The 23,197-nt window shown below is 21.9% G+C and overlaps 2 protein-coding genes across 10 annotated transcripts in view; one reads left to right on the forward strand and one right to left on the reverse strand.

Annotated features, from left to right (window-relative positions):
- The window catches only part of LOC122501311 (calmodulin-binding transcription activator 2), a 156,902-nt gene that overhangs the window by 109,381 nt on the left and 24,324 nt on the right, over nt 1-23,197 (forward strand). The gene's annotated exons all lie outside the window — the stretch shown is intronic.
- Nucleotides 16,428-21,641, reverse strand: LOC122501312. The gene is made up of 3 exons (XM_043610667.1): nt 21,500-21,641; nt 18,456-19,628; nt 16,428-18,332 (listed from the first exon to the last, which is right to left on the reverse strand). The coding sequence occupies exons 1-3, from the start codon at nt 21,602-21,604 to the stop codon at nt 17,082-17,084; spliced, it is 2,529 nt and encodes an 842-aa protein (XP_043466602.1). The 5' UTR covers nt 21,605-21,641; the 3' UTR covers nt 16,428-17,081.

Raw genomic sequence — 23,197 nt, forward strand, 5'->3', positions numbered from 1 at the left:
TAATTGCTAAGAGTTATAGTAATAGTTGTACTGGTAGTACTATTAAGAGTACTAGTAGTAGTTCTATTAATAGTGATACTACTAGTAATACTAATAGGAGTAGTACTAGTAGTACTGTTAGAAGTAATACAACTAGTAGTACTATTAATATTAGTACTATTAGTAATAACAGTAGTTCTATTAACAGTAGTTCTATTAACAGTAGTACTAGTAGTAGTACTAACATCCGAACAAGCAGTACCAGCAGGAGGACTATCAGTACTACTAGTACTGTTATTAGCAGCATTTGCAGAACTGGTTGCAGTCTTTTAAGTAGTAAAAGTCCATTTTAGTCAGACATCGTAAACCCCTTAGAATTTCTCTCTACATTCACGTTAATTATAATCCAACCAAAAATTTCATTTTTCCTTAATTAAAAATAATATTTCCGTTTTACTGTTTACTTAACAAAAAATATTACCAGTATTTATCATTTTTTATTATACACTCGTGGTCTCTCTCTCCCTACGTTGTTGCGCGAGAATTCTCAAGATTTTTCTCTCACACATAATTAATGCATTAGTCGAAGGGATTATATCACTGAACATGAAAAGTGAATGGAGGGGTGTGAGAGTTATTCGTAGTGTTCTAGATTTGTAACGGGCTTTTTTTATCCTTCTTCTTTTTTATTCTTGGCATAGCTGACGGCTCTTCTCATATCTATTTTTAAACCCCTTTTTTTTAGGGGTAATTTTCGGTAATTGCGTGACTTCTTTTTCCTATTCTACATAAAGGAATAGTAATTTTGTATTGATCAGTGGAGAATATTTTTTCTCTTTTTTTTAATTCTTTTAATACACAGCGGAAAATAGAGAGAGAACGAGAGAGAAACAGAGATCAACATATATAAAAATGTGGTTGACCGAAAATATTTCATAGAAAGAAATTCCAAGGTAGATTTTTCGTTTATTTTCTCTCTTTCTCTCTCTCTCTCTCTTGTCTTTTATGTTCGCCTTTTTTTTCTTATAGTAATTAAGGGGATTGTGACCATTGTAAAAGTAGATAAAAAATTTCTTTGAAAAAAAGGAAATTCTCGATTCATCATGATATGGATTTTCTTTCGCCTCGAGGACATTATAATTTAGGAAAAAGTCCAGAAGGAGAATTTTTACCGATTTATTATCAAATTTCTGATTTATTATCAAATGTGGTTCGAATTTTTTTCTTTCTCTATTTTTTTCAGTTTTCTATCCTATTTTTACGGCGAAATAAAAATAAAAATTCCTTTTTTTCATCAAGTGAGTAATTTTTCCAGAAGATTAAATTGAAAATTTTTCTGTAACTTTGAATAGAGAAAAAAGGAAATTTTCATTATTTTGATAACAAAGAATTCTTTTCTAACTGAAGAAAGAAAAGTTTTATTGATTCCTTGAGGAGTTTAAGTGTGACTGATAAGAGAAAAAATTCCACCGAAAGAAAAAAGGTTTAAAGAGAGAAAATTTTTTTTTCGTTCAAAAAAATAGATTGATGGAAAAATTTTTTTTATTTCGTCAAGTAACAAAAAAAAAAAATATTGAAAACAGTGAATTCACAAACTGTGTTGAGAGTCGTTAAACAGTGTTTATTAGTTTGGTCTCTGAACGGAAAAGGAGTCGATTTACCGATTCAGGGTATGAACGTAAATCAACAAGGACACATCACTTCCGGTTAACGCGGGGGGAGGCAAAACTTATACATATACATAGTAGACCAAGGTTCCCGGAAGCTGAGTTCTGGAATCTATTACTTTGGCACGTCTTTCAACAGCATTTCTAACTCCTAAATACAAGTCTTTCTCCACGTATAAAAGTTCAACTTTTGTTTGGCCGTGACAAAAATGAAAGAAAAAAATTGGCGAGATTTTCACTCTATTTTTACGTTTTTGTTTCCTTTTATACTTCTTTTTTTAATATCAAAACAGTAAATAATTGTTATTTTTTTCTCTTAGTGACACGATTATATTAATTTTTTATTTTCAATTTTACGTGACAACCAAAAAATAAAAACAAAAACTTTTTTAAAAATAGAGATATTCTGTCCTCACTTTAAGTCAGGACTTTTTGATTCCAAATTGTTTTACAACTTAATTGTCATGTCAAATGTTCGACAATTAATTTGTAAATAAAGTAATTAGTGTTTTAGTGAAATTAATTCTCCTCGAATTTCGACAATAACAGAATTTTCACAGGACAAAAAAATAAATAAAGTAATCTTTATCCAAACTTATTAAAAAAATATCAAATTATTAAAAATCTCAAAGCTATGAATTTTCTTTCTCAAATTAAAAGAAAACCTTAACTAGAGTTATAGTTGCAATTTTTGAAAATAATTATTTTAATACTTATTTTTGTATTTAAATAAATGAATTTTCGTGGGACTTTTTAATAAAAATTTATTTGATAAAGAATTTCAATTCAAATTTAAAAAAAAATATTTGAAGAGTTGAAAGAATTACAGTTCTAATTCTTAGAACTAATTAAAATTGAAATAGTTTTACATTGAAAGTATTTTGAAATTTTTATTTCTGCTGGACAAATAAATAACAATAGGTATTCAAATATTTAATAAAAACAAAAATTAATAAAAATTTAAAAATTGAAACATTTTATTTAAAAAATTCTGAAATTTGAGGTTTTTAGAAAACCGTAATTAAAATTTTTTGAAAATAGTTGAATTTCTGAAAATAATATTAAAGTACTAAAAAAATAGTCAATTTTCTCAAATTTCATTAAAATCAATTTTATATTTCAAAGAATATCATTTTGTCACTTTAAAAAATTATTTTTAAATATTATTGTATTTTTTTTTATGAATTCTATCTAAAAATTTAGAAAATAATCCAATTTTACGAAATGTTTTGTATTTAAAACATTCGCTTGTCGTTGAATTCTATAATAAAAATTGATTTGAAAAAGAATTCCAGTTAGAAAATATTTAAAAATTTTAGAAAATAGTTAAAGAATTGGAAGAACTGCAGTTCTACTTTTTAGAAATAATTAAATTTCCAAAGGTTTTACATCGAAAGTGATTTTAAATTTTCATTAATATATAACAATAAATATTGAAATATTTTCCAAACAAAAATCAGTGAAATTTGAAAAGTTTTATTTAGAAATTCAAAAAAATGAGATTTTAGAAAAATTATGATTAAAATTTTTTGAAAATTGTTCAATTCCTGAAAATAATTTTTAAAAATTGAAAAATAGGAAATTTTCTCAAATTTCATGAAAATAAATTTTATATTTGAAAGAATTTTATTTTCTTACTTTTAAAAATTATTTTTTATATATTATTGAATTTTTTAAAGAACTGTATCTAAAAATTTGGAAAATAATACAATTTTACAAAAAATTTTGTATTTTAATAATTCTATTATCGTTGAATTTTAATAAAAATGGATTTAAAAAGTAATTCAATATTATAGAAGCGTTATAACAGCAATTTTAAGAAATAATTAAATTATTAAAGGTTTAAATTAAATTAAATTTGAAAAGGTTTTAATAAATTGAAAATTTTTTTTAACATTTCAATCGCACTAAAAGTATAATAATATTTAAATGTTTATTATAAAAAAATTATAAATATAGGTATTATTTTCCTTTAAAAATTATTAAAATTTTGAATAATTTCATTCAAAAGTTAAAAGAAAACATAATTGACTTTTGGAAAAATTGGAGTTGTAATTTTTAGAAATACCTAATTAAATTTTAATAGATTTTTTACATTGAAATTATTTTGAAATTTTATTTAAAATATATAAGAATAAGTTTTTAAATATTTGTTTAACAAAAATGATTGAAATTTTGAATATTATTTAGTGTAGAAATTCTGAAAAAAATTAGGTTTTCGAAAAATGGAAATTAAATTTTTTTGAAGATAATTGAATTGCCGAAAATAATTTTAAAAATTGAAGGAATTAAAAGTTAATTTGCCAAATTTCATTGTGATAACTTTTATTTTTGCAAAAATTCAATTTTATTACTTTTAAAACTTATTTTGAAATATAAAATCGTATTTTTAAAGAATTAAATTTCGAATAATTTCACTCTCATGTTGACTTTCACTGTCACTTTTATGGATACCTATTTATTTTCTAATTTATTTTTACTTTCACTTTTATAATTTTTTTTCACCTTTATTTTCTCTTTGACAGATTTTTAAATTTACCTTGATTTTCAGTTCGATAAATGTTATTTATTTTTTACAAGTAGTACAACCGTATTTAAGTCAGACATTACACTTATTTTTCTTTAAATCTGAACAAGTCAGTCACTTATTATTGAAATCAAATTCTTGATTCCCTTTAAAAAAATAGATAATTTAATTTAATTAGATAAGAGTTAGTTAGTAACTGATGACTTACTGACTACTAATTACTAATTAATTATTACTAATCACTAATAGTTACTAATTACTTTTTTCTTTAGAATTTCCCTGAATAATAATATTGAATTAGCCAGAAGTAAAATAGAATAAGAAGTAAAACTAATTTTTAAATTAAACGAGCTACGAATTAATTTGTTCAACTCGTAATTTGTCAGTGATAAAAGAAATTTTTAGTCAGACAAATTGGTTTTCAATTTTTTACAGTTTTTTCTACTATAGCACCAGTAAAAGTAAGCTTTCGAAAGAGAGAATCGAAACGATAATGAAAATTGGGTATTTTTATTGTCAGAGTAGTAAAAAGAAAGTTTTTCGTCAAACACATACACACACATACAGTAGTAGTATAAAATTTGGGATATATTTTATTATCAAGTAGTAAAAGTGAATATTTGTCAGACTAGAAATTTTTTATTCCTTTCAAAAATGAGGCATTAATCTATGTAGTAAAACCAATTTACAGTCGCAAACAGTACAAAAATGCTGATAATTTTATTTTCGCTACTTGAAATAATTTTCTAGACGTTAGACACATTCACAGGACAGAATTATATTCTGCTTGTCAATAATTTAAGAATCAGTTTTGTGTCAATATTTTTAAGAATCAGTTTTGGTCAGTCAGCAAAATTCAAAAATTTACTATAGGGTCGTTCATAAAATACATAGACACTTTTTTGGAAATTGAACTCCCCCTCCCCCTTTACATTGTTACACACATTATTCCTCTTATCGTAGTCAATAACTTACCCCCCCCTCTCTCCTCTTAAAGGGCCACGTGATTTATGAACAACCCCTATGCTTTCGTTATCAGTAGTAAAAGTGTGTATTGGTCAGACAGAATTATTCGCACTTTTTAGAAGATTATAAATTTAAGTAGTAAAAATAGTGTATAGTCAGACGGAATTATTAAACTTTCGGATAATTTCGATATCAGTAGTAAAAGTAAATTTTAAGTCAGACAATGATAATAAGATTTCTCGAAATAAAATATAAGTAGTAAATATAAATATTAAGTCAGACTGTGGTAACAGACGATTTAAATTTTTATATTAGTAGAAGAAAGTAATTACAACTGTTCGAATTTTTTTTTTATTTTTCATTTCTTAAAAAAGTATATGTAAAGAGTGAAAAATCTTATGAAGAAGAAGAAGAAGAAGAATGAATGAATGAATGAATGAAGGTGTGTATAGTTTTTTGTCGAAAATCTGGCACAGGAATGATTGCCTATTGGAAGTTTAAAGATATATCGCGTGTTGAACTTGTGTAAACGAAACAGTAATGACCAAACATGAGTGGCGTTTGAAATGTATTAAAAAGTCCCTTTCATCTTTTAGCGCCCATGGCTGATTTTATATTTAGATTTCTGCTCTCATTTTCAATATAATATTTTCTCCATATGCCGGCAAGCATCATGCTTTTCAAAGAACTCTCCCAAATTTATTCTTTAATATTTACTGTATTTTCTTCTTTTTTTAAGGGAGAAAATGAATTTATATTAAAAAGATTTTCACTGTTTTCTTCTTTAAAGGAGGGAAAAGAAAGGAATTTATTTTGTTAAAAATTTACATAAATTTTAATCTGATGGAATAGTTTGGTTCGTTTTTAATTTAAATTTCAGTAGTAAATGCCAGTTTTAAGTCAGACAGTGCTAATGTTTCTCTAATTATAATATCAGTAGTAAACGTAAATTATAGGTCAGACAGAAGCTAATAATTCTCTATAGTTCCAATATTAGTGGTAAAGACAATTTATAGTCAGACGTGAAGATGAAATTTACTATTTTATAAATATTTAACAACCAGAAGTTTTCAATTTTTTTTAAATAATTTAAGTAGTATAAGCAATTCTAATTTTAGTTCTAATATCAGTAGTAAAATTAACTTATAGTCAGACGTGGCGATCTAAAGTTTTATTTTCTTAATATTAGTGGGCTAGAAGTACTTAATGTTCAGAGTTATAATTTAAGTAGTATAAACAGTCAACCTGAATTATTTATTTTCTTCTCAATTTTAAAGTTTGTAGTAAAAGTAAATTTTAAGTCAGACAATGCTAATAATTATTATTTAGCTAATTTAAATTCCTCTGAACTTATTAAAATTTTGTTAATATATATTTAATTAATTATTAAAAATAATGGATTTACATAAGAATTTTATTTAAAAATACTTTAAAAAATTGTATTTTGAAGAAGTGATAAATGATTGCAGAAATTCAATTATTTTCAAAAGTAATATAAAATTCTTCGCAGAAATTCAATTATTTCCAAAAATTTAAGAAAATTCTCGTCAAAATTTCCATTATCTTTAAAAATACTAAAATTTTTCTCCGAAATTAAATTATTTTCAAAAATTTTTTATAAAATTCTTGGCAAGATTTTAATTTTTTAAAAAAAATTTCCTTAATTCAATGATTTTCAATATCTACTAATTTAATAAAATTTTCCAAAAGAATTAAATAATTTAAAAAAAAATTTATTAAATTTCTAAGCAAACATTTAATTATTTACATTATTTTATTTAAATAATAAAAATTTCACAAGAATTCAATTATTTACAAATTTTTTTATAAATTTCTTCGCAATAATTCAATTATTATCATTAATAATAAAATTTTTTACAGGGATTCAATTATTTTTATAAATAATAAAATTCCTTCTAGGAATTCAATTATTTAAAAATTTGTTGATAAAGTTCTTTAAGAGAATTCAATTTTATAAAACATTGAATTATACAATAAATTATTTATTTTTGTACTTAAATAATTGAATTCTCTTTGAATTTGTTGAAGTAATTGAATTTTATAAAGGTTTCAAATTAAAATCTTTGAAAATTTCAATTTTTCATATACTTTTTACTAACAATTCTGTAAAATTAATTTTTTTTAAAAGTTTGTTTGAATTTTTCTTTCTATAATATTTGACGTTTTTATTTTATAATTTTATATTTAATTGAAGATTTTCTGAATAATCGAAATTTTGTAAAATTGAATTGTAAACAAATATAATATAATTGAATTCTTGCAACGAATTTTTTAAATTCTTCGCAGAAATTCAATTAAGTTAAAATTTTTTTTTAAATTCTCTTTAAAATTTCAATTATTTTTCTAAATAATAAAATTCTTCTCCAAAATTCAATTGTTTTAAAAAATTTTAATAAAATTCTTGGCAAAATTTCAATTATTTAAAAAAATTTCCCGCAAGTCAATGATTTTCAATATTTACTATTTTAATAAAATTTTCCGAACGAATTCAATTACTTAAAAAACATTTTGATAAAATTCTACGCAAAAATTTAATTATTTTCATAAATAATCAAAATTTCACAGGAATTCAATAATTTTAATTTTAATAAATAATTTTAAAATTCAATTATTTTGGGGAAACTTAATTATTTTTATAAATTTTAATAAAATTCTTCGAAACAATTCAATTATTTCCAAAGATTTGAATATAATAATTATTTTTTTTTTAAATTTAAAATTATAAAATTATTATTGTAATGCACAAGAATTTAATTATTACTTATCAAAATTTTTAATAAAATTCTAGATAGGATAAGATTTAATTATTCAATAAATTATTTATTTTTGTATTTATATAATTGAATTCTCTAAAAATTTTCTGTGTAAAAATAATTGAATTTTGAAAAGTTAAAAGTTAAAATCTTTGGAAATAATTGAATTTTTTATACTTTTAACGAACAATTCTGTAGAATTAATTTGATTGAATAAGTTTAATTGAATTTTTTTGAAATTATTTAATGTTTTTATTTTCTAACATAAATTTAATTGAAGGATTTCTGAATAATTAGATTTTTTTTTAGTATCTAATAATTTTTAGAGTAAATCAGAATATTCTTTAGGGTTAGGGAAAAAGTCAAAATTTTGTCTGAAAATCAGTGAAAAAGAAAATTAAATTTTTCAAATTTTTGAAAAAATCATGAAAGAATCTTGAATTAATTTTTCAAAATTTCACTCTTATAGGTTTTTTTTAACCTTTTCATGTACTTTTTTGACAAATGAGAAATAGAAAAATAGAAAAATAGGGAAATAAGGGAAACAAATGAAAATTTGTTTCCCTATTTGTAAAGCAAAGCCAAAGTTTTCAAATAAATTCTTCTTCCTCCTTTTTTTTGTATTGAGTGAGTATCGTCTCACGTAGTGACTTGAAACGTGCACGCAGACAAACGGGTCAAATTCAAAATGCCAACTACGTTATTTCAGCGACCCATTTTTGCCATTGGTGAAAAGGTAGGGAAAAAAAGAAAACGTAAAAGAAAAAGAAGAAGAAAAAGAAAAGATTTTGACATTTTTAGTAAGGTTGTCGAGTGAAATATGCAAATAATCAATTAAGGGCAGTGTAAATCACTTTGACTCGAAGACAAACTTAACTTTGTCCCTTTTATTTTCCACCTATATGTATATATCAGGGAGAAGGAGAGAAGGAAGGAAATTGTCTAGCAAAGAGGGCCTTGAAGAAAGCAGGCCTTTTACCCTCTATCACGTTTCAACCCTTGCCTCGTTCGTCGTCGTCGTGTCGGGTAAAGAATATTTATATCCAGGCCACGTTCTCAATGCTCTGGAGAAACGTCGAAAAGACATGGACGAGAGTTCTATAAGATCTAGACTTCACTGCCCAATAAGCATGCACAACTTGTTCCGTTTCTTACTTTTCTTCTAATTTTCTTCCCTCTGTTTCTTTCTTTTTTATATGTATGTATCTATCGTGAATAAAATCGAAACAGCAGTTTTGGGAATTGAAATTTTTTCAGGGCTAAATTATCTGTAATTTAATTAGAGTGTGTTTTTTATGGTCGAGGGAATTTTTTTTTTTTTTTTCTTTCTCACGAAAATGCTTCTAACAGTGAAGAGCATTGATAAGTGAATTATTGTTATACGAGGTTTGATTGTACATCGTTTAGTTATTTATTTCATTTATTTATTTATATATTTATTTTTGTCAATTATTTATTTACATCGTTTATTTATTTATATGGTTTATTTATTATTTTATTTAGACATTCATTTTAAATCTGGGAGTACTAATAAACTTTCTTTAATTCTAATACAGTAGTAAAAACAATTTATAGTCAGACCTTTAATTTTAATATTGTTTAAATAATTAAATTTGTTTATCACAGTTGGAAAGTTTCAATTTTCTGAATCATAATTTAAGTAGTAAAATTAATATTTAGTCAGACCTTTAATTTTAATGTTGTTTAAATAATTAAATTCGTTTATCACAGTTGGAAATTTTCAATTTTCTAAGTCATGATTTAAGTAGTATAAACAATTTATAGTTGGACAGAATTATTTACATCTTTTTGGTCAATTTCAATATCAGTAGTAAAAATATTGTAATTTTTAAAAATAATTTTAATTGAAAATTTTGAAAATAATTGACATTTACTAAGGATTTTATTAAAAAATAAAAACTTTTAAGAACAATTGAATTGTTCAAAAAAATTTTTTTTTAATTTTCATCAGAATTTTTAAAAATAATTGAACCTGTTGGAGAAATTTTATTAATATTATCATGAATATAATTGAATTTTTTCGTAGAAATTTTATTCAAATTGTATTAATAATAATTGAGTTCCTCCGAAACATTTCATTATTTATGAAAATAATTGAATTGAAGGATTTTGAATTTGAAGGATTTTATTTATGCATAAAAATATTTTAATTCTTGTGAAAAATTTTCTTATTTATAATAAAATATTTGAATTGTTTCGAAGAATTTTTTAATTTATAAAAATAATTAAATTCTTTTCAAAGATTTATTAAAAATTTAGAAAATAATTGATTTTTTTTTTTGAAAAATATTATTAAAAATTTGTTAAAAATGGAATTTTTCATGAAATTTTATAAAATTATATTAAAAATAATTGAATTTTTTTAAAGAATTTTACTATTTAAATATAATTGAATTTTTTCGAAGATTTTAAAATATTATAGAAAATAATTAAATTCTTTTGAAATATTATACATCGAATTAAGAAAAAAAATTTAATTCTTTCGTGAAATTATTTTAAAATATAATTGAATTTTTGCAATGAATTTTACTATATAAATAATATAGAATTTTTTCGAAGATTTTAAAAAATTTTATAAAATAATTGTATTCGTTCGTGAGATTTTATTAAAATTTTGTTTAAAAATAATTGAAATTTTCTCAAAAACTTTTACTATTTTATAAAAATAATTGAATTCTTACGAAGAATGTTAGTGTTTATAAAAATATTTGAATTCTTGCAAAGAATTTTATTAAAATTTTTTTAATTAATAAACAAGAATAATTAATTAGTAAATTAGTTAATAATTCAATTTTTTTTAAATTTTAATGTGAAATTATTAAAAAAATTCATATTTGGAAATAGAAAATTTTGTAATTTGCTAGTTACGTTATATTAGTGGTAATAGCTGTTTGTAGTCAGACAGAGATATGAAATTTTATAATTTTATAAATAATTGTAAACAAGAAATTTAAAATTTTCTAAATTTTAATTCAAGTAGTATAAATAAGTCAGACAGTTGTAGTAAATTTCTCTATTTATTATATCAGTAGTGTAAGCTATTTATAGTCAGACATAATACTTAAATTTTTTTTTTTTAATTTTATAAATATTTCCCAGCTTTGACTTTTCAGTTTTATAAATTATAATTTAAGTAGTATAAACAATTTTTAATCGTACAGAGTTATTGACTTCTTCTTTCATTATCGTATTAGTAGTATAGATAACTTTTAAGTCCGGCAAGTCAGTTTTAAAAATTTTCTAAGTTTATTTACAATTTAGTATTCAAACAAAACTCCACAGAGAAACTAGTTGTATGAAAATTATATAATATTATGTCCAGTAGTAGAAGTCAAATTTTAGTCAGACTCAGTTATCGTTGTTATTTACTTTTGTTTAAATAACAGTAAAAATTAAAAATTTAAAAATTCAAAGTTTCTTACGAATCAAAAATTTTGTTTCAATATAAAAATTAGTTTAAATGCAAAAAAAAGATTTTATTTTTTAAATTTTAATTATAATTAATATTATTTATTAATATTATTATATTTTAATTATAATAATATTAATTTAAAAATTATAATACTATTAAATTAGAAATTTTAATAATTTTAATTTAAAATTTATTTAAATTTAAAAATTGTTCTTTAAATTCATGGAAATTTTTTTTTGCGTCTCTTTAAATTTTTGACATGCATTCTCTAAAATTCTAGACTTAATGAAGCACTCGGTAGTGCCTTTTATAAATTCCGAGAAGTTTGTCAATGTTCTGTGTTTAAAAGTTCACCCCCTATAACACTCAAGTTTTGTGGAATTCAACTCTCAAGTCTCTCTTTCCAGCATACATATATGTATATACAAGTTTGTAGTCAGTCTTGTATGGAACAAGTTCGTTAAAGTCCTCGAAAAGTCCCCTTAAACTAAATTCATTCAAATTCGAATCCATCGGATTTTGATACTTCAATCTTCCCTTCCACATTTACCTATAACTATTATTTCCCAAAGTTTATGCGCAAGTTTATATAAAGTTCTTAGCATTTAGGTAATATTTTTTCTAATTAATAAATTCAATTTTAATATCAAAATTAATGTATTTCTGAAAATTTTAATTAATAACAGTAAAAGAAGTTAGATTTTAGTCAGACAGAGTTTATTCGTTACTCTTTCGGTTGTGTTTTTAAATAGCAGTAAAAATTAACATAGAATAAAAATAAAAAAAACATTAATTAAGAGATGGTAAAAATAATAATAATAATAATAATAATAATAATAATAATAATAATAATAATAATAATAATAATAATAAGTAATAGTATAAATAAAGAAATAAAAAAAAAATTTTTATAAAAAATATAAAATGTACACAATTATATGATGGGAAAAGTCAAAAAAGTAAAAATACTAGCTATACAAGTTAAAAGTTGTTTTAACAGATATTTAAATAAGGAAAAAAACGGAGGAAGATGGAAGAGGGCTTGAATTCTCCTTATTTTGAAACATTTCTGAAATGTTCAACATTAATAAAAATTCATGATGTTCTTTGTATTACATATGGGAGTTAATGGGTCATAAAATAGCAGCATAACTCCAAATGGTTTTCATATGAAAATTCCAGTAGTATTATTATCATCACTGGGGGGAAGTAAAAAAAAAGGAATAATAATTTCCCTCTCCCAAAAAAAGAAAAATTTTATTTAATATTTTAATGCAATCACGAAATTAATTTAAAAATTTGATTATGTAAATAAATAGTGTAATAACACATTTAAAAAAAATAAATATTCTAATAAACATACAAGTTTTTATTTTTTTATTTAAGTTTATTTTATTTTATTTATTCATTTGTGATTTGAATTCTATTAAAATTTTAGAAAATAATTGCATTTTTTGAAAAATATTATTAAACATTTTTTAAAAATGGAATTTTTCATGAAATTTTATAAAATTGTATTAAAAATAATTAAATTTTTGCTACGAATTTTACTATTTATAAATATAATTTAATTTTTTTTTAATAATTGTATTTTTTGAAGATTTTCAAAAATTTTAGAATATAATTGAATTCTATTGAAATTTTGTATAATTTGAAAAAAAAATTCATTCGTGAAATTTTTTTAAAAATAATTGAATTTTTGCAAAGATTTTACAATTAAAAAAAATAATTGAAATGTTTTAAAAGATTTATTAAAGTTTTAAAAAATAATTATATTCGTTCGTGAAAATGTCATTAAAATTTTGTTCAAAAATAATTTAATTTTTGCAAAAAAATTTTACTATGTATTTATAAAAATAATTAAATTTCTTCATGAAATGTTAGTAAAATTGAAAAAAAATAATTGAAATGTTTCAAAGGATTTAATAAAATTTTGGTAAATAATTGTATGTGTTTGTGAAATGTCATTAAAATTTTGTTTAAAAATAATTTAATTTTTGCAAAGACTTTTACTATTTATAAAAATAATTGAATTCTTAAGTAGAATGATATTATTTATGAAAATAATTGAATTCTTGCAAAGAATTTTATTAAATTTTTTAAAGTAATAAAAACAAGAATAATTAATTAGTAAATTAGTTATTAATTGAATTTTTTTAAAGTTTGTATATGAAATTAGTTAAAAATTCATATTTGTGAATAAAAAATTATGTAATTTGCATAATAATAATAAATTCGCCCACAAATTTTTTATTTTTTTACTTCTTTAATAAATAAAAATTAAATAGTAAAAAATTATATTAACTAAAATAAGTAGATAACAGTATTACTAAAAATAATAAAAACATTTTTTAAGAAAGCCTCATTCAAGAAAACCTTTATAAAAAAAATTCTTTATTTAAAATATTTCCCCTAGTGTCAATTTTGTTCGACAGAAAGCAAGAAACAAGAAAAAGAATTAAAAAATTAAAAATTTGTGGACGAACGAAACGTGTGTGTGAGAGTTTGGTCTCCCATTGTGCGAAACACATGTGCTGTGCAGAGGCGCTTGTCGCTTTTTGCATTTTACTGCTTTTCCTTGTTGGAAAAGACGTTTGTATTTTATTTTCTCCTCGTCATTTTTCATTGCATCTCCCGTTGAGATTATTTATACTCAAGCCACGTTTTCTACAATGTTCTGGAATGGGTGGGAGTGTGGGGGGGGGAGAAGGAAAAAGGGGTGGATGAGAGGGGAATTGTATAGTGGCGAGACAAAAAGGGGGAGGTACGAGGACTCATCCCCAACAACGACGCAGAGACTGTCCAAGCGAACTAACAACAAAATGAGACTTCTTCATTCTCAGCACGTCTCTTCTTTTCTTCATTTTGCCTTTTTCAGTTATATTTCCACCCCTCCAGAAAAAAAGAGAGGAAGAAAATTATTAATTAATCGCGAATTACAGTTTTCACACCTTTCAGTTCTTTCTTTTGTTTTCTCTTTATTTTGTGTTTGTTTCCGAAAACTGGGAATTAATAAAGATTTAATTTTCCCTGAGGGCTGGAAGAATTCTGGTTTTAAAGAAATTTTATTTGCTTTGATATTTTTTTTCATAAATAAATGATTAAATTATAAATAAATGTATTTATTTATTTTTTTATTGATTTACTTATTTCTATTTATTTATCCATATATTTATTTATTTATCGAAATATAAAGTTCGTATGGGGCTACAAAGACCCCTGAGGAAAAAATTATCACTGGTAGTAAATTACAATAATTAATTAAATAAAAAACATTTTTAATTATTATTTTTTAATTATTTTAAATACTATTTTTATTTTTTTATATATTATTTATTATTTATAATGTGAATTTTTATTACATTATTTTCACTACAATTTTAATAAAATTTCTCGAAAGAATAAAATTATTTTTAAAAAATTTCAAGAATTTGAATATAAATTTAGTTATTTTCAACAATTTTAATGAAATTTTTATAAAAAAATCATTATTTTCAAAATTTTTAATAAAATTCCTTCAAAAAATTATATTATTTTCAAAAAATCAGATAATATCCTTCGAAACAATTCAATTATTTTTATGAATTGTAAAATCCTTTGCAAGAATTTAATTATTTTCATAAGTAAAAAAATTCTTTGCAAGAATTAAAATATTTTTATAAATAATAAAATTCTACAAAGAAATTCAATTATTTTCAACAAATCTGATAAAAAAATTCTTCGAAACAATTTAATTATTTTTATAAATTGTAAAATTCTTGGCAAGAATTTAATTATTTTTACAAATAATAAAATTCTTTGGAAAAATTCAATTATTTTCAATACAATTTTGATGAAATTCTTTTGAAAAAATCGTTATTTTCAAAATTTTTTAATAAAAATCCTTCAAAAAATTCAATTATTTTCATAAATAAGAAAATTCTTTGCAAGAATTAAAACATTGTTATAAATAATAAAATTCTAAAAAGAAATTCAATTATTTCTGTAAATAATAAAATGTTTCGACGAAATTCAATTATTTTCAAGAGCTTTAATAAAAATTCAATTATTTTCCACAATTCTAATAAAAAATTCTTCGAAATAATTAAATTATTTTTAAAAATTGTAAAATTCTTGGCTAAAATTCAATTATTTTTCCAAATAATAAAATTCTTCGGAAAAATTCAATTATTTTCAATACAATTTTAATTAAATTTCTGGGGGAAAAATCAATTATATTCAAGATAATTTTACTAAAGTTTCTCTAGTAGGTTCAATTATTTTTTAAAATTGTAATAAAATTTTCCCAAACAATTAATACTTAATTTTTTTAAATCATTGAATCCCTGGCAAAAAAATTTATTATTTCTGCAAATAATTGAATTTTTGTAAAATTTTAAAAAATAAGTGAATTTATAAAAATAATTTTATTAAAATTGTACTTAAAATAATTTAATTCCTTTGAAAAAAATTTACTATTTATTGATATTATTGAATTCTTTCGAAGAATTTAAAAAAAATGTTTAAAAATAATATAATTTTTCCTGGAATTCAATTAAAATTTTATTTAAAATAATTGAATTCCAGCAAAAATTTCATTATTTTCAAAAATAATTGAATTCTTGAATATTGGATTTTATTATAAGTTTTTTTTAAATAATTGATTTCCTGTGAAAAAGTCAATTATTTTTAAGAATAATTGCATTTTCTCGTAGAATTTTCACAAAGTTTTTAAGAATAATTCAAATTTTCGAAAAAATTAATTAAAATTTTATTAAAAATAAGTGAAATCCTAATAAGAATTTTATTATCTATATAAAAATAATTGAATTTTTTACCAAGATTTTTATTATTTATAAACTGACTTGAAAATTTTTATTACAATGATTGGAAATAATTAAATTCATCATAAAATTGAATTATTTTCAAATTTTTTTATAAATACTTTACAAGAATTCAATGATTAAGTATCAGTACATTAATTTAAAAATTTTAAACATTGAAGAAGAAAAATTATTAAAAAAGTTAGGTAACAAAACCAGAATACAACGATTATTTATTTATTAATATAAATTTTTTATTATTATCAATATCAGTAGTAAATACAAATTTTAAGTCAGACACTTTTTCGAATTAGAATCGTTAGACAATTTTCTCTAAATCTAATATTAGATTTAAATTTTAGATCATACAAGAATATAAAATGTCTCTAAGCCTAAAATATCAGTAGTAAACACAATTTATAGTCAGACGTAAACGATTTACTAATTAACTAATTTATAATAATTAATAAACTTCAATTTTTCAATTTTTTAAATCACAATTCAAGTAGTAGAGACAATGTATAGTCGGACAAAATTATTTACATTCTTTTCAATTTCAAAACTAGAAGTAAATATAAATTTCAAATCATTCGGGGTTAATAAAATTTCTCTAATTCTAATATCAGTAGTTAATGTAAATTTTAAGTCATACAGGATTAATAAAAATTTTCATCTTTTAATTTTTCACAAAATTATTTTTTATGTAATTTTTTCTAAGTAATTCAATGGTCAGAAAATGTATCAAAAATTATAAAAATGAATTTTTTCATTTAACAATTTTTTTTGTATGACCATTGAAATTTTTTATTTTATGACCATTAAATTCCTCACCAAAAATTACCTTAAAAATAAATTTTGTGGAATATTTAAATTATATTCTTGAAATAGTTAAAAAAAAATAGTTTACTAATTCGGTGAATTAGTAAAATTTCACTAATTCCGAATTAGAGATGTTTTGCATAAGATAGAAATCGACCTGCTTTTAACAATCGAATAGATTTTGTCAGACAAATCAGTGCCATTTGAGATAATTTTTGGTATTTCGGAATAAAGAGCGTCTGATTTTATAAACAGTTGAATTTCATTATACATATAATCAAGGTGTTGCATTGATAATAATTCCTCTATCCAATCCTTCGTCTTTAACAAATATTCGGTTACAGTATTTTTCTCATTTTGAACAATACTTTTCATGTAGCTAATTTTATAAGATTTCTGATCAATAACTTTTAGCATGCCTTCAATATAATTTATTTTTAAAAAGCAAAAGAATTTAATAAATTTAAAAATTTCTTTATTACTGCAAAGCAATTCTAAATTTGTATTGTTTCTATCATTTAATGATGTTATGTTTCCATAAGCTGAAGTTATTAATTTATAAAAGTAAAGAACATCGCTAAATTTAGTCATACTAAAATTAATATCGGTTCTGTTATTTAATTTCTGCATCGACAAGCATGGCAAATCTATAAATTTATAGATTATGTCATAAGTAAATTGTTGTTCTTTAGCAAAGTCATAATATGTTTGATGGTACGAAGAGTAGTAATTGTCTTTATGGTGGGAATCGTAATTATTTGTAAATTCTGTCAAGTTATTGTAAAAGGAAGCATATAAAGGAAGATATTTTGGAAAGCGCTTTAAAAACTCTTGATTTACTTTTATTAAATATGAGGGATTTATGTAGCGCTTCTTACACCTTCCTGAAGGTATGCGACAATAATCTGGTAGCGCAGGAATAACCAAATCACTGTCATCAAGATTAAGTCGTTCATCAAAAGGAAAATATTTCCCAGCATTTACATAATAAAATATAACATTTGAATAATCTGTAATCATTTTATATTCCAAATAGATAATTAATGGGTTTTCTTGTCTATCAGTGGTCGTTGGGTAGACATAATAATAAGTATCATTGGATTCAACCAAATAAATATGTTTCATTATGAAATCGTACAGAAACTTTTCTGAATAATGAAGATCTTTTTGCCTTACATTTGGTACCACTCTTCTAGCTCTTATTTGTTTAGCAATTTTGATCCCTTTTTTTATGTCATCTACTACGATTATCACTAATCTCTTGTAGTTCGCCTCAAAGAGTAGATCATCAATTGTTTCCCAATTTTCGTAAATAGTGCAGATTGAAATATTCTCAAGATTATAATCAAAATGATTATTTACTCTCTGTAGACAAAACATGTTTAAAATTAAAATTTACAAGAAAACAAAGAAAAATTTTTATAGAAAAACAAAATGATTACTAAAGCATAAAATGTTTTATTTTGAAAAATGCAATTTAAAACTTACCAGAGAATCCTTAACAATATTATATGTAATATTCATTACATTACTCCAATTTTCGCTTACAGTTAGCATTTTTTCTTTAAGATATTCAAGCATGGAAGTGTAATTTTTGCTTATGGTATATTCATTTTTATACAAATAAATTAATCTGTTAAACCAACGTAGTTTGCTTATCAATGATTTTGTAAGAAGTTTTTTTATGGCAACTGTCCACTCTGTTATGTTGTGAGAAGTAACATCTGATATTCCTTTCATAAAACAAAATAATTTAAATATGCCTATTTTGTGTTCATTTTCACAAAGACCGCCAAATGAAATATCACTGCCATTCAATGAAGATATAGTGTTATTAATCCAATTTAAGTAATCAATCGTAACCATAATATCATTCAGATAAAGTTGATTTTTCATATTTCCGTAAAATACATCTTCTGCAATTTTGAGTTGTCTTGACTGAAAGCACATTCGGCTTCGTTCTACAGTTCTTCTTTTTTCTACATTCTTGCTATTGTTTTGAATTTGTTCTAGTAATGAATTAAAACGCATTAAAGAACTCGAGCTTTGAGAATTAATGTTGAATCCCATCGAAGTACAAATGTAATCATTATCGAATGGCGTAAAGGATAAGTTTTTTGTTTGTTTCTCTCTAAATAATTTTTTACGTAACTGGAATAATTCTGAAAAGCTTTCACCTTTCTGTAGTTTTTCTTTTACATATTTTACAACAGGGCAATTGGTGCAGCTTGGTTCCAGTGGAATGAAAATATCATCAAAAAATGGAAACTTTTTTTTTAAATTAACAAAATCGAAGGTAATACCTAAATTGTTATTCAATAGCTTTCTTTGGGAATATATGGTTAAAAAGTGGTGTTGAAAGTTTAATGGATAAACAAAATAATATTTGTCATTGGCTTGGAATAAATAAATATTTTCCAATATAGTTTGATATAACTGACTGTGATGAGGGTTGTTCTTGATCTCATCATCATTTAATATTCTTTTGTTCCCACTTAAATTTCTAACTCTGTTTACACCAATACTCAAGTTAGCTGCTATTATTACTATCAAAGGTTTGTACTTTCTTTCGAAAAGCATAGAATCAATTACTTTAAAGATATCATAAAGGGAACAGATATCATTTTCAAACGTGAGTGGCTTGATTTCCAATTCTTCTACCTGTAAAATACTCATTGTGAGAAACATCCTTTAAAGATGTATCTTTAGAGGAATTTTTTTTTTTAATTTTAGGTCTCCCCGAGGGACATGAACTGAAAGTATTTTTAGCCCATTTTATGAAGTTAAACTATATTTTTTTAATTTTAAATTTTATATCAAAAAGTTTTCTGGCCATAACTTTAAAAAAATGTTAGGACACCTATAAATGTTTCTCTTTGATTTTGTAGAACTTTTTCAGACGCATATTTTGAACCCCTATATTGAACACTATTTGCCCATTGTTAGCTGGAGTTATTAAAGTTTCAAAGATCTAAAATTTTGAAAAATATTGTTTTAATTTTGTTAAAAAATGTATAAATAATTTTAAGTTTTATAATCAACTTGTACAGTATTAAAAAATTCTCCGATCAATCTATTTTTCCAACTAATTCGATAAGAAATTACAAAATTATTAGTATTTTAAAAATAAAATATTGTTGAAATATAATTATCTGAACTTTTTAATTTAAAAACTTTTCCTTAACTATTCCTAATCAATGTATTTTTAATTATTTTATAAAATGGGTATAATAGTTTAATTATACCCATCTTATAAAATAATTAATAATACATTGATTGGAACAAATTTTACTCTCATTTTTTAATATATTTATGAAAAGTTATTATTTTAAAAACAATTAGTGTACTTAATATCAAAATTCAATAATAAAAAAAAAAATTAAGTGCTTTCTCATAGCAAAAATAAGAAATTATAAAATAAAAATTAAAAAAAATAATATTCAACTTTCAATTAAATTGACTGAATTACCAATCAACCATTTTAAAAAGAAAAAAAATTTTATATTATTTTTTTAACTAATATATCTCTATTATTATTATCTCCATGAGGAAGAAAAATCAAAATGATTTACGAAAAAACTCAACGTGGCAGCTGTTTTTAGTTATTTTTTTTTTCTTTAAAAAGAAAATTATTAACTTCTCACGATTGCTTGATAAATATTTATTTTGCGCATTTACAGAAAATTTTTAAATTAAAAAAAATTCTTTTATTGCTTCTTTTATTTTCAAACTTTAAATCTTATCAATTATTATGCAATATGCAAGTAACATATAAATATGAATAAGGTATGAAATCATTTATAAGAAAAATATTTTTAAATTATTCTAAACTTGAAAAAGCAGTTTTGAAAAAATTTTGTTTCATATTTTATTGTTTATTTATTACTAAAAGTATTATTCTTTACCAAATTATTATTAGAACTAAATACTAAAATTAATTAAAAGATTATAAAATCCCTTTAACACCCCGAAAAAGAAGGAGGAAAATTTTACCAATCATGTTCTTATAAAAAATTTTTATCGATTACGAATTCGAGGTTCTTATTTCAAAATTTAAAATGGCGGATCCAATATGGCGGAAATTTTTTTTTAATTCGTTGAATTAGCTTGAAATTTGATACACGGGGGTTTTTAAAGTCACTGATTATTATTAATCTGTTGCTTTTTTTCAAAATTCAAAATGGCAGATCCAATATAGCGGAATTTCTTTTTAATTCGTTAAAAAAAAATTTGATACTCGGGGGTTTTTGGGGTCAATGCTTACAAATCTTTTGCTACTTTTTCAAAATTCAAAAATGGTGACGATTTATTGAAATTTTAATACATTTCGTTAGAGATTTCTTATTCGGGAATTTTTTCGAGTCGATGATTACGAATCTGATAGTTTTTGAAAATTTATGTATTGGATTCGCGATTTTAAATTTTGAAAAAGTAACATCAGATTCGTAATCTTTTTTTCGAAATTAAAATAAAGAATAAACATATGTTTAAATAGAATTTTTGCTTTTTTAACAATTTTTGGGTGAACTTACCCGACTCTCCTCCACTTTATCTACATCAAAAATTGAAATTTTTCCGACGAGCAGGAGCAAAATCAAACCAAGCCCAGTCAAAAATTTGTTTCGATAATTCATCATGTTTAGTTTTCTTACGAATACACTTTCGTTCAACACTTGTTACTATTGCAATAATATTGAAATCGAAAAATACATGCTAATATATATGAAACGTTTATCATAAAATGTAATCAATTTTTTAAGAACTTTAAGATTTTTTATTACTCTGACATTCCTAAGTTTATGACAATTTTACTTTTAATCTCTAAAATTTTTTTGCGCATTGCAAAAACGACGAGTTTTTGCATAATATAATTTTTTTCAATATAATATTTTTAAAAAATATTGGAAAAAATTATATTTTTTATTAAAAATTAAATTTAGACTTTTTTGTCTAAATCAGGACTCTAAACAAGTTTTTTTCTAATATTTATTTTCCTAAAATTTGTAAATTTCTATAATTTTGATAAAAGTTAGATAATTTAAAAACAAAAATTAAGATTAGGAAATAGAAACTATTTTGCATGTTTTCTGCTTCTCAATCACAAATTTTGTTTACAAACATATTAGTTTATTTTTGAAAAAGAAAAAAATTTGTTTATAAAATTCCTATTTCTTATCACAATTTTTTAATAAAATTCTGTTCTTCTTTGAAAAAATAAAATAATAATTTGCTTAATTTTTATACCAAAATTTCCAAAATTAATTTATTTGTAAAATATTTTTTTAGAAAATTTTAAATATCTTTTGGAAAAAAACCCTATAATTTCTATTTGTTCATTATGATTTTTAGCTAGATTATTTAAAACTTTTGTTAAAAAATTTGCATAATTTCTATTTTTTAACAAGGTTTTTAACGAAATCTCAAGTATTTTTTTTCAAAGAATTAACAAATTTTCATAATTTGTATTTTTTCGAAAAATTTCTTTTTTAATAAAAGAAAAAAAAACTTTCTAAAAAAATGTTTTACAAATAAATTAATTTTGGAAATTTTTGTATAAAAATAATGCAAATTATTATTATTTTTTTTCGAAGAAGAACAGAATTTTATTTACAAATTTTGTGATAAGAAATAGTAATTTTATAAAATTTTTTCTACTTTTTTAAAAAGAAACTTATCATTTTGTAAATAAAATTGTGATTAGGAAACAAAAAATATGCAAAATAGTTTCTATTTCCTAATATCTTAATTTTTTTTAAACAATTTTCTAACTTTTATCAAAATTATGGAATTTTACAAATTTTTAGGAAAATAAATATTAGAAATCATAACTTTTTAGAAAAACTTTTTTTAGAGATCAAAACTTTTTTTATAAAACAGGTTTTATTAGAAATTTTTTTTTTAGACAAAAAAGGATTAGAAAATATTTTTTAGAAATAGTGACCCCCTACCTCAAATAATTTTCATTCAACAAATTAATTCAATATTTTTTTATTTAGAAAAAGAGAAACTCAAAAAAAATGTTAATATTATTTTCGGTTTAAATAGAATTTTTTCTGGGTGTATCAGATAATTTTTATTTAACAGATTAATTCAATATTTATTTATTTATTTAAAAAAAGAGAACCTCAAGAAAATGTTAATATTATTTTCGGTTTAAATAGAATTTTTTCTGTGTGTATCAGATAATTTTTATTAAACAGATTAATTCAATATTTATTTATTTATTTAAA

This window comes from Leptopilina heterotoma, unplaced genomic scaffold, assembly GCF_015476425.1.
Source record: "Leptopilina heterotoma isolate Lh14 unplaced genomic scaffold, ASM1547642v1 Lhet_209, whole genome shotgun sequence".
Classification (NCBI taxonomy): Eukaryota; Metazoa; Arthropoda; class Insecta; order Hymenoptera; family Figitidae; genus Leptopilina; species Leptopilina heterotoma.

Coding starts and splice junctions, on each gene's coding strand:
- LOC122501312 (XM_043610667.1), bottom strand. CDS start 21,604: ATGATGAATTATCGAAACAAATTTTTGACTGGGCTTGGTTTGATTTTG. Junction 19,629..21,499: donor ATAAAGTGGAGGAGAGTCGG/GTAAGTTCACCC, acceptor AGTATTTTACAG/GTAGAAGAATTGGAAATCAA. Junction 18,333..18,455: donor ATATTGTTAAGGATTCTCTG/GTAAGTTTTAAA, acceptor TTTTGTCTACAG/AGAGTAAATAATCATTTTGA.